Raw genomic sequence first — 15,828 nt, forward strand, 5'->3', positions numbered from 1 at the left:
TGTAGGAATTGACAATTGGGCATTCCAAATTCCCCTTTCAGTGGAGTCACCCTACACAGTCTGACACTGTCGGCCGGCAATGAATGGACAATGTCAGAGTGTGTTGAGTTGTCCAAGAATGAGAGGAAAGGTGATAAGTGTCTGTTTGGTGGGGGTCCCATGAGTTGGACTCCAACCAAATGTGGTCAAGTTTTCCCCCAAATAGGCCCAACGGAGCGGTTCATCCTATTTAGGGTACGTATTTTCTTTCCATGTCCGTTCAGTTTTTTTTACGGACCGTATGCGGAACCATTCACTTCAATGGGTCTGCAAAAAAAAAAAAAAAAGTTACTCCGTGTGCATTCCGTTTCCGTTCCACAAAAAAATAGAACTTGTCCTATTATTGTCCGCATTATGGACAAGGATAGTACTGTTCTAATAGGGGGCCAGCTGTTCCGTTCTGCAAAATACAGAATGCACACGGACGTCCTACGTATTTTTTGCAGATCCGTTTTTTGTGGACTGCAAAATACACACGGTCGTGTGCATGAGGCCTTAAGACTTCATTTGACTGCCCATAATTGCCGAGATCATGTATCACAAAAGCACTTGCTCCATTCACACGTCCGTAGTGTATTGCGGATCCGCAATGCACCTGTCCAGCACCCCCATAGAACTGCCTATTCTTGTCCGCTATTGCGGACAAGAATAAGACATGTTCTAATTTTTTTCCGGAGACGTGGACCGGAGGTTCGGGGCCGCGCTGCGGAAATGCGGATAGCACACTGTGTGCTATCCGCACCCGTTCCTGATAATTGCGGAACGGGTGCGGACACATTCTATGGACGTCTGAATGGAGCCAGTGTGAAGTTAATAGTATGTTGGTCGCTTAATTGCTTCAGCAGTAATGAGTTTCACAAAAATCGATTCATCTATACACATTTATTGCTTTCCAAATTTACGCAATACAAATCTTTAACCAGTCCCGCTGTTTAGTGTGGCAGCAAGATTAAGGCTTGTTTGCCGACAGATAGTTCATACAGCACATAAAATCATCATCTGTCTGCAGCATATCTCCCCATGACAAACAATGATACTGTATGGGATGAACAATTATAATAACGATTCTTCATCCTCATACAGCAACGATCACTGCTGCATGTAAAGGCAGCTAAGGGGCCATCGACATGGGTCAATACTCAAGGCAATGATTAGGAGCAAACCGTTTGTTCCCGATCATTGCCCACTTGTGCATACTGCATTTATATGCAGCAAATGTTTCCTATGTATGAGAATGAACAATCACTACTACGATCATCTGTACCTATACAGATTCACAGTTTGCTCGCAGCACATTCCTGGGAGATTGTTGATTTAAGATGCTGCATAAATGAGTGGGTCAATTAACAAACTAGCATTTTGCTTTTCCGAGCGATCAAGGCAGTTATCGTGACTGAGCGTTTTAGAGTAACATTTGTACCTGATAACTAGCCCGATCCTTGGTCCACATATATTGGCCTTAAAGGGGGCGTGCCAAATTTGAAAGTTATTTATAAGATATTTCATAAGCCGACACTAACAGTTCCATAAACTGATCACTGAGGTCTGGATGTTGGGAGCCCCACAGATCCAGAGAATGGAGGTCCCATTCTTCCATCCCATAAGGTCGAGTATGTGACATGACACTCCATTCATTCTCTATGGGACTACAGGAAATAGTTGAGCTTCTACTTGGCCATCACCAGCAGCCCTGCTGCTCTATCAGAACCAGGCAACAGAACACACTTTCTCAGGACTGGTGGGGTTCCTACAGTTGGACCCCCACAGATGAGTTAGTTTCCCTTATCCTGTGGAACGATATAAGGACATTACCCAGCACAACACTAGTCCTTGATTTCTGAGTTCTGCATCTCTTTGAAATGTTTTTTCTTTTCCAAATTATCTTTGGCTTTTTTCCTTTTCTCTTGTTTTTTTCTTTCTGATTCTTCTTTTTGCTTGAAGATATCACTGCTTTCTCCTTTATAGAAAAGATCAACTTTTTCCTGAAGTATTCTTCTAGCTCTTATCCTATTAACCTCCGTGGACCTGGTTTGGTGGCACTAGTAAAAAAACATAGAGGGAAGTCTTCTGAGATGAAGATTTTATACAAAACTTTAGATAGTTTGGAGATGAGGTATGTCATCTTTATCATTAACAGAGACCATGTGCATATTGAAAGAGGTTATCCCACAAAAAAAACAAAAACATTTTTTTATCAACGCTGGGGACCCAACCACTTGCTAAAACAGGGGTTTCAATCCCGCTGCTCATAAATGTACCCTGGCGCTCTATTCAATATTTATGGGACTGATGGAGATAACCAAGCACTGGACTCTGCTATCTCCATCAGTCTCCGGCTCTGAATGTAGCAGTAGTGGCAATGTGTGATCAGTGGTGCTTGAGAAAGACCCCTGCAAGAGTCCTAATCTTGTACTATGCATGTTAGAGGAATAAAGGCTCTTTCATCCGGATGCTCCACTGCTCCATTCAGTCTGCTCTGTTCACACCTTCATCACCTATTTAGTGGGTAGGTGATAAATGTTTTTCTTTGGATAACCCCTTTAAATATATTTAATGATCTGACACAAAAAAATCATTATCAAAGGGTCTAAAACTCAAAGGGTACAATTCAATGTAAATACCAGAAGGCTTGCTGGAACTAAACACTGTGCAAATGTGAACATAACCTTAAAAACAGACATGCTCTTCTTATTGGGCGATTTCTTTTTTTTTACTGAAATGAAATGAATTTTTTTTTTTATATATATATATATATATATATATATATAAATACACACAATTAAAAAAACTATTTTACAATATGGCAATGCTGGAGGGTGTTATATGCTGTCATCAAAGTTCCTTCCTTTACATACAGAAGCTCCAGATCCTTTTCTGTCTGACAGAGTTGATGTTGATGTTGTGTTCACTATATCTGTTAGACGAATTTGTGCAACTGACGGACTGTCAAAAGGGACGAGTAGTAGGACTTTGAAAAGCTGGGTGGTTGAGCCGTCAAATCTCTGAAAAGGTTGGGGGAGAGGTGTCCGTAGTGCATCAGTGGTGTCAAAACTGGCCAGAGGAGGGCACTCACAGAAGTACAGAGGGTTATGGACAGTCCAGACAAACAGATGCAAGGCAAGATCACTGTATAAGAAGAGCTGCTGTATCTCCTGCAGTGCCCAGCTGGACCATAGAAAACCATCTACTTGAGGCATGGCTGCATTCACGCACTACACTAACTCTTTCGCCACTGACCTCTCATCAATGCCAATGCATGATTGGCAAACAAAAGTGTGATGGGTGCATAACAGTTTGCAGGAGGGTTGGAGAGGGGATATCTGGGAATCCTTTGTGAGCTCTGCTGCTTCTTCCTAAGCCATGTGACATCACTGTACATCAGTCACATGGCCTAGTTGAAGCTCAGCCACATTTAAGTAAATGGGTCTGAGCTGCAATACCAAGCACTGCCACTATACTATGTACCTTGCTATCCTTGAAAATCTGCCTGGAGCTGGCTGCGCTCAGAGGCTCCCTGAAACAGCTGGTTTCCATATCAGCTGGAACTTAGACCCCCCACCAATGAGATAATAATGATCTATCTTTAGGAAAGGTCATCATTATTCATTTCTGGATAACCCCTTTAATGCCATTATGCATAGTGCAGAGACACACAGGACCAACACCAGGAGTCATGCTGTGAGCCACCATTAGCTACCATGGCCATTCCAATCTGGTATTTGTGAAGGGAACACTGACCAGCCTTTGGTATGTCCAGAACATTGTGGTACCTACTGCCTCCAACAAGACTCCCGCCCACACACTGCCAGTGCAACACAACATGCTCTTCAGGGTATACAGCTGCTTGCCTAGCCAGCCCAATCGCCAGAGCTCTGCCCCATGTCTGGCAGCGGATGGGGTGACAGATCTTCTGTGCACAGCAGCCAACAACCACCTTGGCTGAACTACGGGTCCAAGTTTAAAGAATGCTTGGAATGACTTACCACAGGAGGATATCCAGCATCTGTATGACTGTTTCCATGCCAGAGGAGATGCCACCCAGTATTGATGTGACCCTGCCTCAATATGCATCCTGCTGCCGAACCCAAAATAAAGGGTGCCCCACCTTGGTTGTGAGATCATTGACCAAACACCAGTAGCAGTTTATACTTTGTCGATCTCAGCTCAATCGCATTAAGTTTTCCAGGTGTTTTTTTTCCCGCTAGTGTGTGTATATATACAGACGTGGACAAAATTGTTGGTACCCTTTGGTCAATGAAAGAAAAAGTCACAATGGTCACAGAAATAACTTTAATCTGACAAAAGTAATAATAAATTAAAATTCTATAAATGTTAACCAATGAAAGTCAGACATTGTTTTTCAACCATGCTTCAACAGAATTATGTAAAAAAATAAACTCATGAAACAGGCATGGACAAAAATGATGGTACCCCTAGAAAACACAGAACATAATGTGACCAAAGGGACATGTTAATTCAAGGTGTGTCCACTAATTAGCATCACAGGTGTCTACAACCTTGTAATCAGCCATTGGGCCTATATATATGGCTCCAGGTAATCACTGTGTTGTTTGGTGATATGGTGTGTACCACACTCGACATGGACCAGAGGAAGCAAAGGAAAGAGCTGTCTCAAGAGATCAGAAAGAAAATTATAGACAAGCATGTTAAAGGTAAAGGCTATAAGACCATCTCCAAGCAACTAGATGTTCCTGTGAGTACAGTTGCACATATTATTCATAAGTTTAAGATCCATGGGACTGTAGCCAACCTCCCTGGACGTGGCCGCAGGAGGAAAATTGATGACAAATCTAAGAGACGGATAATCCGAATGGTAACAAAAGAGCCTAGAAAGACTTCTAAAGAGATTCAAGGTGAACTTCATGCTCAAGGAACATCAGTGTCAGATCGCACCATCCGTCGTTGTTTGAGCCAAAGTGGACTACATGGGAGACGACCAAGGAGGACACCATTGTTGAAAACGAATCATAAAAAAGCAAGACTGGAATATGCCAAACTACATGTTGACAAGCCACAAAGCTTCTGGGAGAATGTCCTGTGGACAGATGAGACAAAAATCGAAGTTTTTGCCAAGGCACATCAGCTGTATGTTCACAGACGAAAAAATGAAGCATATCAAGAAAAGAACACTGTCCCTACTGTGAAACATGGAGGAGGCTCTGTTATGTTCTGGGGCTGCTTTGCTGCGTCTGGCACAGGGTGTCTTGAATCTGTGCAGGGTACAATGAAATCTCAAGACTATCAAGGAATTCTAGAGAGAAATGTACTAGCCAGTGTCAGAAAGCTTGGTCTCAGTCGCAGGTCATGGGTCTTGCAACAGGACAATGACCCAAAACACACCGCTAAAAACACCCAAGAATGGCTAAGAGGAAAAAATTGGACTATTCTAAAGTGGCCTTCTATGAGCCCTGACCTCAATCCTATTGAGCATCTTTGGAAGGAGCTGAAACATGCAGTCTGGAAAAGGCACCCTTCAAACCGGACACAACTGGAGCAGTTTGCTCATGAGGAGTGGGCCAAAATACCTGCTGAGAGGTGCAGATGTCTCATTGACAGTTACAGGAAGCGTTTGATTGCAGTGATTGCCTCAAAAGGTTGCGCAACAAAATATTAAGTTAGGGGTACCATCATTTTTGTCCATGCCTGTTTCATGAGTTTATTTTTTTACATAATTCTGTTGAAGCATGGTTGAAAAACAATGTCTGACTTTCATTGGTTAACATTTATAGAATTTTAATTTATTATTACTTTTGTCAGATTAAAGTTATTTCTGTGACCATTGTGACTTTTTCTTTCATTGACCAAAGGGTACCAACAATTTTGTCCACGTCTGTATATATATATATAAACTGAAACTGTCTAACTTTAAAAGACTATCCCTTTAACGTCTATTAATCTGTTGATGTCGATATTACCTAATAATGCATAGTTCTTTGTCACTCTCAGCTCATTTGTATTAATGGGGTAACCGAGATTTTGATATTTAAAACCTATCCTCTAACAGCTGATTGGTGCGGATGTCAGGAGGCAAACCCCCACTGACCAGATACTCATGACCTATGCTGAGGATAGATCATTAGTATGGAACACTCACACAAGCCCTTTAAGTGTTCCGATGTGTATATGTCAAAGCTAGAGGATTCTGTGATTTCTAAAAAAGCATGACATGCTATGAAAAAAGAGAACTACCACTATCTAGAAATTGCAGAAACAAGCCCTATCTGAACTATCATTTTCACGTTTCTGCTTGTCATACCTTAACTACTATACCAGAAGGAATGTGCTTCAATACAACACAGTTATTAGTTTTGTTTGTAGCCTGTCCTCCAGGGCCATGTCCTCGGACAAACTGTTCATCCAGGTCCTTCTCATTGAGTTCTAGTAATTCAGATGATGGCTCTTTTGTCAGCACTCTTTGGGTTAATATCCCCACAGTCCCTGGTTTTAAGAATTGGAGCTGCCTCCCAGGAATCCATGGTTTCCAAGACAGCAGGTTAGACAAACAATAGATGACGGAGGACGACATGGACTGGGAACATCTGTACAGAGACAAATACTATTAATAGGAAATATCTTCTAAAACACTACAATTCAGAAAATGCTTCATTGCTCTATTATTAGCATACTTAGAATTTTAACCCCTTAAAGAGGTTGTGCCAAGTTATGAAATCGTCTATCTCCGGCAGTGTGCATGCATGACCTGCCACTCAACTGGTTTCTCGTGATCAGTGGGGGTCCCAGCGATCATTTGCTAATCCCCTATGTAGTGGATAGCAGATGAGGATAGGTCATCAGTATAAGATCCTCAGGATAGGTCATCAATCCAGGATCTGTGGGGGTCTGACACCTGGGACCCCACTGGAAGAAGCCGGACGCTCAGTGACCATTGCAGCCTTTTCCTAGGCCATGTGACGTCACCATGCATCGGTCACGTGGCCTAGTAGCAGCTCGGCCCCATTCAAGTCAATATCATGCTCAGCTGCTATATGATGTAAGGCGCTGCACTTGGAAAGCTGACGGGAGCTCCTGAAACAGGTGATCAACGGGGGTGCCGAGACTCGGACCTCTGCAGATGTGGTAATGGAGACCTATTCTGAGGATAGGTCATCATTATCTTTTCCAGGATAACCGATTTAAGGGCTCGTTCACATGAACGTGTGATGCCCGTTGCCATATTGCGGACCGCGTTTGCAGATCCGCAATACACGGACACCGTTCTGTGGCCGTTCTGCATCACAGATGCGGACCCATTCATTTCAATGGGTCTGCAAATCCGGAGATGCGGAACGAACACTATGGAAGCACTACGGAGTGCTTTCTGGGGTTCCGTTCTTCCGCACCGCAAAAGGATAGAACTTGCTTTATCTTTTTGCGGAATGGAAGGATTGCGGACCCATTCGGGGTCTGTGATCCCCATGCACCTGCCCCACGGACGTTGCCTGTGGATTGCGGACCGCAATTTGCGGTCTACAGCATGGGCTTCACACGTTGCTGTGAACGAGCCCTAAGGCTGAGGGTAAGTTCATGGTGGGAAGTCTGTCTGTGGTTAATGGGGCTAATATGTGAGTGCTCATTCTTTGTGGGTTCCACAAGGAAGCCATGCCAAATATATAATTTTTAAGTTTTTTTTTTTTTCTACTATGGTGTGGATTTTCAATATAATGAATGACAACGTTTGGCATTTTTTCCCCACTAATTTTGTCACAGAAAACATGGTGAAACCCACAACAAAGAAAAGCCATGTTCAGTCTGGGACAGGCTGCCATCCTGTACTCACACAAAGCTTACAGTACAGTAGGCCGGGGTCAGGCAGGAACTCCCAGCACTGTAAATCATAAGGTCAGAGGAGGATGTGTGGGCATCACACAGAGCGTCTTTCCAAGACTGAACATGCTCGTGTGAATGAGCGCAAGGCAGACAGGGATGTAGGATACGGTTAGTCCGGGTTATTAGACCTGCAGTCAGGTAGGGGGTTAATACACTTGGATGAAACTAGCCTTATGGCAGCACATTCTGCTAGCACCACTTTTGATATATCTCCCCTTTCTACAGGCAGTAGATAGGACTCCGCAGTGACAGCACGGCGCCTCAGATAACGAGGTCGTTTATAATAAGAGTAGTTCCTATCCGTGCATGTACATACCGCACGTAGGTGACCGTCCCCGCGCATGCGCTAAGTGCTGCGTTCAGTCTTTTATACAGGAAAAGAAACACACGTGTCTATAGAGGCGACTACCGGCGGCCATATTATCGAGGACCAAACTGCATCGAGTTCTACGCAATGTAACTTCACAAAATGGCTCCTGCAAGGCGACATTCTTGCTGTAAGGAAGGATTAGCCCTCTTGCGACCTTTGCGGACACGTTTAAAACCATCCACTGTTTCCTATTGAAAATCCTGACTGAATAACCTTTTCTTGTGACTTCTTTAATCTTCTTGTATATATTTACCAAAATCCTGACTTTTTAGTGTAAAGAAATTCCAAACATGCAGTCGGGAAAGTTTCCCATGCTTAGATCTGTCAGAAGCCAAATATCAATGCTCAATATAATGCAAGTAAGGCCTCTTGCACACAAACGTTTTTTTTTTTGCGTTTCATTTTTGCGGATTCCATTTGCGGTCCGTATGCGGAACCAATCATTTTGATAGAGATGTGTGAATATTTTTCTTTCATTTTTTAATGTAACTAGATTGATTTTAGGCCGAGTTCACACGAACGTGTGTGACCCGTGCTCGTGCTGCGGCCTGCAAATAGCGGGCCGCAATGCACGATCGCCGGCCGTAGGTCAGCCGCATCGGATCGCGGACCCATTCACTTTAATGGGTCCCCGATCTGCCCGTTACGCTAAAAGATAGGACATGTTCTATCTTTTTGCGGGACAGAGGAACGGGACGTAACCCCAGGAAGCACTCCGTAGTGCTTCCGAGGGGTCCCGTCTCGTGCGGCCGTTCCGCGATTCTGGATTTGCGGACCCATTGAAGCAATACGGCCGACAGATCATAAGCCTTATTCTGTAGTTACTTTAAGCTGCTTCTTCCTTATCTAAGCAGTGCCTTCCTCTCCCCCCTTTGCTCCAAGCTGCCTGTATCTCAGCAGTAAGGGTTCTTTCACACTAGCGGTTTTCTTTTCCTGGACTGAGTTCCGTCACAGGGGCTCTATACCGGAAAATAACTGATCAGTTTTATCCCCATGCATTCTGAATGGAGAAGAAATCTGTTCAGGATGCATCAGGATGTCTTCAGTTCAGTCACTGAACGGCTTTTTGGACGGAGGAAATACCGCAGCATGCTGCTGCAATAATGCCTCTTGTACATCGTCTTATTATCTTTTGGGAGACACCTATGTCATTTCCTGTCAAAAAATTACTTGGTTGAATAAAAGTAACTTTAAGTCAAAATTTGCCTGGGGTATGAATAATTATGGGCAGCACTGTATATATTCAGTGCCTATAAAAAAAAAAAAAGCACCTACTTAAAGTGTCATATATGACGTAAGCAGTATTAATGTTAGTAAGACGCCATGCACAGAATGGCGCCGATGCACAGATGTTTACATTAACTCACATACCAAAGTTTGTAAGTGCACAATGCGCAGACTCCAAGTGTTATCTCTTTTCTTCTTATCTCTTTTTTCCTTCTTATTAGCCAATGAAATAATGGCATGAGCCTGAGAGGGGGGGCGTCCCCCCTCTGAAGATGTAAAACGTCTTTACTCATTGTAATAAAGAAAGAGATTGTCTTTGACCAGCTTGTGTCAGTGTCTTTCTGCCACGCGTGGATATTAACCCCTTGGTGTGCCCTGATTTGGAGCACCAGAGTGTATCTTAAATGCTTTAATTAAAGCAACTTCAACAATTTCAATGGTTCTGCAAAAAACAAACAACAAAAAAACGGAATGTACTCCGTATGCATTCCATTTCCATATTTCCGTTTCGCTAAAAGATAGAACTTGTCCTATTATTGCCTGCAAATAACAATCCGTGGCTCCATTCAAGTCAATGGGTCTGCAAAAAATACGGAATGCATACGGAACACATCCGTTTGTCATCCATTTTTTGCCGATCCATGCCCACTTTGCCCATGTGTATGCTGTTAAAACACATTACTGTACATTACATTAATGATTAAAAATGTTATGTTTCTGTTTGAGATCCGCAAACAACGGATCGGATACGGAAACCATACAGAGATTTTTTTGCGGAACTATGAAACGTAAACACAATGGAAACAAAAAAACTGAACAACGGATCCGTTAAAAAACGGACTGCAAAATACTGAAAAAGCCATACGGTCATGTGCAAGAGGCCTAAGGGTACGACCATACAGCGATTTTGGGTGCGACGTGTCACACTCCCAAAGATCACGGTGTAGATGGGTTGCTATAGAACTGATTAGGGGTCTCAGTTCAACTCGCACTTTTGCTGTGACTGCGACAAGTTAATTACAAAAAATCCAACACTGCGAGTCCATTTATTCCTAAGCCAGTCCTATTACACTGCGATATTAGGGAGCACAGCATTCAAATCACCATGTACCTGTACCCTAATGTGTAAGCGGTTGTTTCACAAAACATTTTCCAAACCAGCACCTGGATCAGAATTTTTTTGTAATTGCATATAATTAAAAATTTTGTATAGCCACGGAGTATAATCGTCCTATAGGTGGATGTATATCTCTGGATGGACATTCTGGAAGTCCATTCAGAGATGGCAGCTGTACGCTAATCATGCAGCTGCTGAGCCCAGTGACAGCAATGCAACCCAGAGAGAAGGCAGGTACAGTTCCCAGGTGTCCCTGCCTTCTAGATCGCTGTATACACATCGCTGAACGAGCGATGTGTGGACATATCAGGAAGAGCTATGCTGCTCCCTGTCCTGGCCAGGTGGTCATGTGACCACCGATGCCAGGAGAGTGCAGGAGCTGTCGGGTCTTCCACAGACCTCCATCAGCCCTGCAATGAGGCTGTACAGCATGGGTGTCAAACATGCGGCCCGCAATGAATATCTTTGCGGCCCGGCAGTCTAGTATCTCTGAACATGAGCGCGCTGCTATCGGCGCGCTCATGTTCTCTCAGCAGCATGGGGAGAAGGAAGCTGTCCTCCCTCCCCCTGTGCTGCTGCCGCTGCCACCAATGAGAAGAGAGGGGGGAGGAGGGGCGGGCGCACTGCGCCACCAATGAGGAGAGAGTGGCGGAGGAGGGGCGGGCGCACTGAGCCACCAATGATAGGACTATTCCCATTTCCCACACAGAGCGGCGCCCAGCGATGTCTCAGCACTCACCATTAGTCCTGGGCGCCGCTCCGTTCGCCCGCAGTGCCCCATTACTGTCTCCTCTCCTGCTCCACATGCTGCTGATTACTATCGGAGCGATGGGAGTAGACATCAGCTTCACTAGTGGGCGTTCCTTCTCCCTGCGCTGCGATTGGACAGCGCTACAGCCAGGAAGAAGGAACGCCCATTAGTGAAGCTGATGTCTCCTCCCATCGCTCCGATAGTAATCAGCAGCATGTGGAGCAGGAGAGGAGACAGTAATGGAGCACTGCGGGCGAACGGAGCGGCGCCCAGGACTAATGGTGAGTGCTGAGACATCGCTGGGCGCCGCTCTGTGTGGCCTGATAGTGAAAGTCAGTCTTTAACACAATACAGGAGGCGGGTGCCGGCAGCAGAATCGCATTGCCGGCACCCTGCCGCTGACAGGGAGCTGCGATCAGAGGCAGTTAACCCTTTAGGTGCCGCACCTGAGGGGTTAACTGCTGATCTGCCAGTACCAGCCTCCTGTATAAAGGGGTAATTTATCATTGGTGGTGCAGTGTGCCCCCCCCCCTCAACCCCCCATCCCATTAAAATCATTGGTGGCACAGTGCGCCAGCCCCTCTCAACCCCCCCAGTATTAAAATCATTGGTGGCAGTGGCCACAGGGACCTCTCCCCTCCCCCTCATTGGTGGTGCAGTGGCAGCTTCTGATCGGAGCCCCAGCTGTGTAAGCCAGGGGCTCCGATCAGTTACCATGGCAGCCAGGACGCTACAGAAGCCCTGGTTGCCATGGTAACATCCCTGATGCTGTGTGCACAAGGCACAGAGCAGCAGGGACAGTGTGAAGTCCTATTCACCCTGATAGAGCTGAATAGGACAAGGTATGAAAGATCCCAGGTTCTCGCCCCTAAGGCTACTTTCACACTTGCGTTCAGAGCGGATCCGTCTGCATTATATTGTAAAAAAAATATATATTTTTTTTGATGCGGCCCACATAAACTTAAATTTTGTTTTTTTGGCCCATGTTAGCCTTTGAGTTTGACATGCTTGCTGTACAGCCTCTCTGGGGGGTATATTTCCCCTGTAAGGCTACTTTCACACTAGCGTTCGATCGGATCCGTTCTGAACGGATCCGATCATAATAATGCAGACAGAGGCTCCGTTCAGAACGGATCCGTCTGCATTATATTAGCAAAAAAAAGCTAAGTGTGAAATTAGCCTGAGCGGATCCGTCCAGACATTTACATTAAAAGTCAATGGGGGACGGATCCGCTTGAAGATTGAGCCATATTGTGGCATCTTCAAACGGATCCGTCCCCATTGACTTACATTGTAAGTCTGGACGGATCCGCACGCCTCCGCATGGCCAGGCGGACACCCGAACGCTGCAAGCAGCGTTCAGGTGTCCATGTAAAAACACAAAATGCAATCGCACACTGCAACCAGCACTCTGCCCTGCCTTTATGCTGGATGTCGAATAAGGCATTGGTGTACATTTTGGCCAAAGCGTAATAAGCCACTCACCACGTCAAGGTCGCCTTCATGAGTGGTCCCTAACACTAGTTCCTACCTTTTATGGGCCATGACAGCCACATAAAGTCCAGGGAGCGCAGGCACAGCATGCACGCCAAGCACACTTTGCTTTTAACCCCGTCCGGTGCCATTACAGCTTTCAACGGATCCAGGGATGCAAGTACTCACATGCATGCTGAGCCCACTATATACTTCTCCTGGAGCCTAATGGCTACTGGTAGGTGCTGTATAAGCAGACTCAGTTTTATACTGACTTTAAAACCAGCCTCCAGGGGGCAGATTAACTGGACAGGTGTGCTTGACTGCTTGGAGATCGCCACGCCTCCAATACGTTCAGGTTTCCGCCTGCTGAGTGGAGCGGAGGCTGAACGCCGCCAGACTGATGCAGTCTGAGCGGATCCGCCTCCATTCAGACTGCATCAGGGCTGGACGGAAGCGTTCGGGTCCGCTCGTGAGCCCCTTCAAACGGAGCTCACGAGCGGACAGCCGAACGCTAGTGTGAAACTAGCCTAACTGGGGCTAATGTGTCAGGAGAAATCTATAGTGAAAAAAAAAGAAGAGTAAAGATAAATGCCCCCCAGAGGTCTTGTATGACCTTATGCGAGACGCAAAGTGTAAAAAATAAAAATAAAAATTGTGTTTCAAAAAAAGTTTCACATGTAAAAAAAAAAATATAGAAAAAAATAAATAAAATAGACATATTTGGTATTGCCGCGTCCGTAACGACCGGCTCTATAAATATATCACATGATCCACCCCGTCCGATAAACACCATAAAAAAAAACAAGAACATTTTTTTTGTCACCTTAAATCACAAAATGTGCAACTCTAAGTAATAAAAAAAGGCATATGTCCCACAAAATGGTACCAATAAAACCGTCACCTCATCCCGTAAAATATGAGCCCCTACATTGGTCAAAAAATAAAATAAAAACTATAGCTCTCAGAACTATTAAAACATTTTTTTTTGTTTCAAAAATTCTATTCTTGTGTTAAAGTAAAAATAAATTAAAAAAGTATACATATTAGGTATTGCCGCGTCTGTAACAACCAGCTCTATAAAAATATCACATGACCTAACCCGTCAGATGAACACAATAAAAAAAACTGCCCAAAAAAGCAATTTTTTGTCACCTTACATCACAAAAATTGCAACACCAAGCGATCAAAAACCAAGCATTTAAAAAGGCGTATGCCCTTTAACCACTTCAACCCCCCTAGCTGAAACCCCCTTAATGACCAGGCCACTTTTTACACTTCAGCACTACACTACTTTCACCGTTTATTGCTCGGTCATGCAACTTACCACCCAAATGAATTTTACCTCCTTTTCTTCTTACTAATAGAGCTTTCATTTGGTGGTATTTCATTGCTGCTGACATTTTTACTTTTTTTGTTATTAATCGAAATTTAACAATTTTTTTGCAAAAAAATAACATTTTTCACTTTCAGTTGTAAAATTTAGCAAAAAAAACGACATCCATATATAAATTTTTCGCTAAATTTATTGTTCTACATGTCTTTGATAAAAAAAAAATGTTTGGGTAAAAAAAAATGGTTTGGGTAAAAGTTAAAGCGTTTACAAACTATGGTACAAAAATGTGAATTTCCGCTTTTTGAAGCAGCTCGGACTTTCTGAGCACCTGTCATGTTTCCTGAGGTTCTACAATGCCCAGACAGTACAAACACCCCACAAATGACCCCATTTCGGAAAGTAGACACCCTAAGGTATTCACTGATGGGCATAGTGAGTTCATAGAACTTTTTATTTTTTGTCACAAGTTAGCGGAAAATGATGATTTAAATTTTTTTTTTTTCTTACAAAGTCTCATATTCCACTAACTTGTGACAAAAATTAAAAACTTCCATGAACTCACTATGCCCATCACAAAATACCTTGGGGTGTCTTCTTTCCAAAATGGGGTCACTTGTGTTGTGCCTGCAAGACGTAACAGCCAAACCAAATAAAAATCGGAGTTAAAAACGTAAACCTGGATGACGTTACAGATCGCATATTCAAGATAAAAAACGTAAGCCTGAAGATATAGCAGGCAACAGGAAAAAAGCATACATGGGAGTTTAAAGACATAAGCCTGGCCGACACTGCAGGCAACCAAATAAATGCATTGCGCATTTAAACGTAGGGCTTGGACAACGTGACAGGCAGCAATCTAGCGGCCGTGTGCGACTGGCTTAAAGGAAAATGGACTGACGGTTTGAAGACTGGCTGAGGTGTGTATGCACCCTTTTTATTTTTTATTTTTTCGGGACCCCTTTAAATTGGGTATGTATTTTTTGTTTGTTTTTTAAACTTGTTTGTTCCCCTCTTGTTACTTTACACTTTCCAGGTTTTTTTTTAGAATTTTAAAAAATTTTTAAATCTTTATTCTCCCTAGTGTATATAAGATTTCCCAGTGTTTTTTTTTTTTTTAACTTTATTTGTCCTCCTCGTGTAACTTATGACTGTCCTGGATTGTGTTGTTTTTGTTTTTTTAAACTTTATTGTTTCCCTCGTGTTTCCCTGCTGCAAGCCTGTGGAGGACTCAGTGAACAGCCGCAGAAGTGAGGGGAACGCAGGAGACCGGAATTAGACATTTGGCCGGACAGAACGGGAGGTGGTGCTGAGCTATCGCGGGATTTGCGGCACACATGAGGGAGAGCGAGGGACGCTGCGACGGGGGAGACTGAGCCTGGTAAGGGAGCGGACGGGCAAACACCGCCAATGAGCCCAAGCGTGCAGCGCTGTGAGGAAGCAGACCGTGGCCAGGTATGGAGTGCAGCAGACAGGGAAAAGTAATACAAGAAGCCGGAACGGGTCGGCCCTGTTACCTGAGGAGCGTTTGGCTGAAGCGCTCCAGAGCTGCTTGTCAGTTGTAGGGAGCGCGAAGGTACAGGGACGGAGAGTGGTTTAACCTGTTGAGGACACAGGGCATACTGATCGGAACTGGGTGATCGGAACTGGATGACTGCTGAAATCAATCA

At 44.3% G+C, this 15,828-nt stretch overlaps 1 protein-coding gene across 2 annotated transcripts; it reads right to left on the bottom strand.

Moving 5' to 3' along the window:
- Nucleotides 1-902: 902 nt before the first annotated feature.
- On the bottom strand, nt 903-8,238 carry MTRFR (mitochondrial translation release factor in rescue). Of its 2 annotated transcripts, none has more exons than XM_044290336.1 (3): nt 8,204-8,238; nt 6,317-6,599; nt 903-2,078 (listed from the first exon to the last, which is right to left on the bottom strand). In XM_044290336.1, the coding sequence occupies exons 2-3, from the start codon at nt 6,584-6,586 to the stop codon at nt 1,863-1,865; spliced, it is 486 nt and encodes a 161-aa protein (XP_044146271.1). In that variant the 5' UTR covers nt 6,587-6,599; nt 8,204-8,238; the 3' UTR covers nt 903-1,862. The 2 variants fall into 2 exon arrangements, with proteins under 2 accessions (XP_044146271.1, XP_044146261.1); XM_044290326.1 differs by lacking the exon at nt 8,204-8,238 and adding an exon at nt 8,058-8,187.
- Nucleotides 8,239-15,828: the final 7,590 nt, after the last annotated feature.

The sequence above is a fragment of the Bufo gargarizans genome, chromosome 1 (assembly GCF_014858855.1).
Source record: "Bufo gargarizans isolate SCDJY-AF-19 chromosome 1, ASM1485885v1, whole genome shotgun sequence".
Lineage (NCBI taxonomy): Eukaryota > Metazoa > Chordata > Amphibia > Anura > Bufonidae > Bufo > Bufo gargarizans.

What these genes read in the sequence shown, in the direction of transcription:
- MTRFR (XM_044290336.1), bottom strand. Translation starts at nt 6,586, where the DNA reads ATGTCGTCCTCCGTCATCTATTGTTTGTCTAACCTGCTGTCTTGGAAA. An exon ending in CTTCTGGTATAGTAGTTAAG is followed by an intron (nt 2,079 to 6,316) that starts GTATGACAAGCA and finishes TTTTTTTACTAG; the next exon opens with TGCCACCAAACCAGGTCCAC.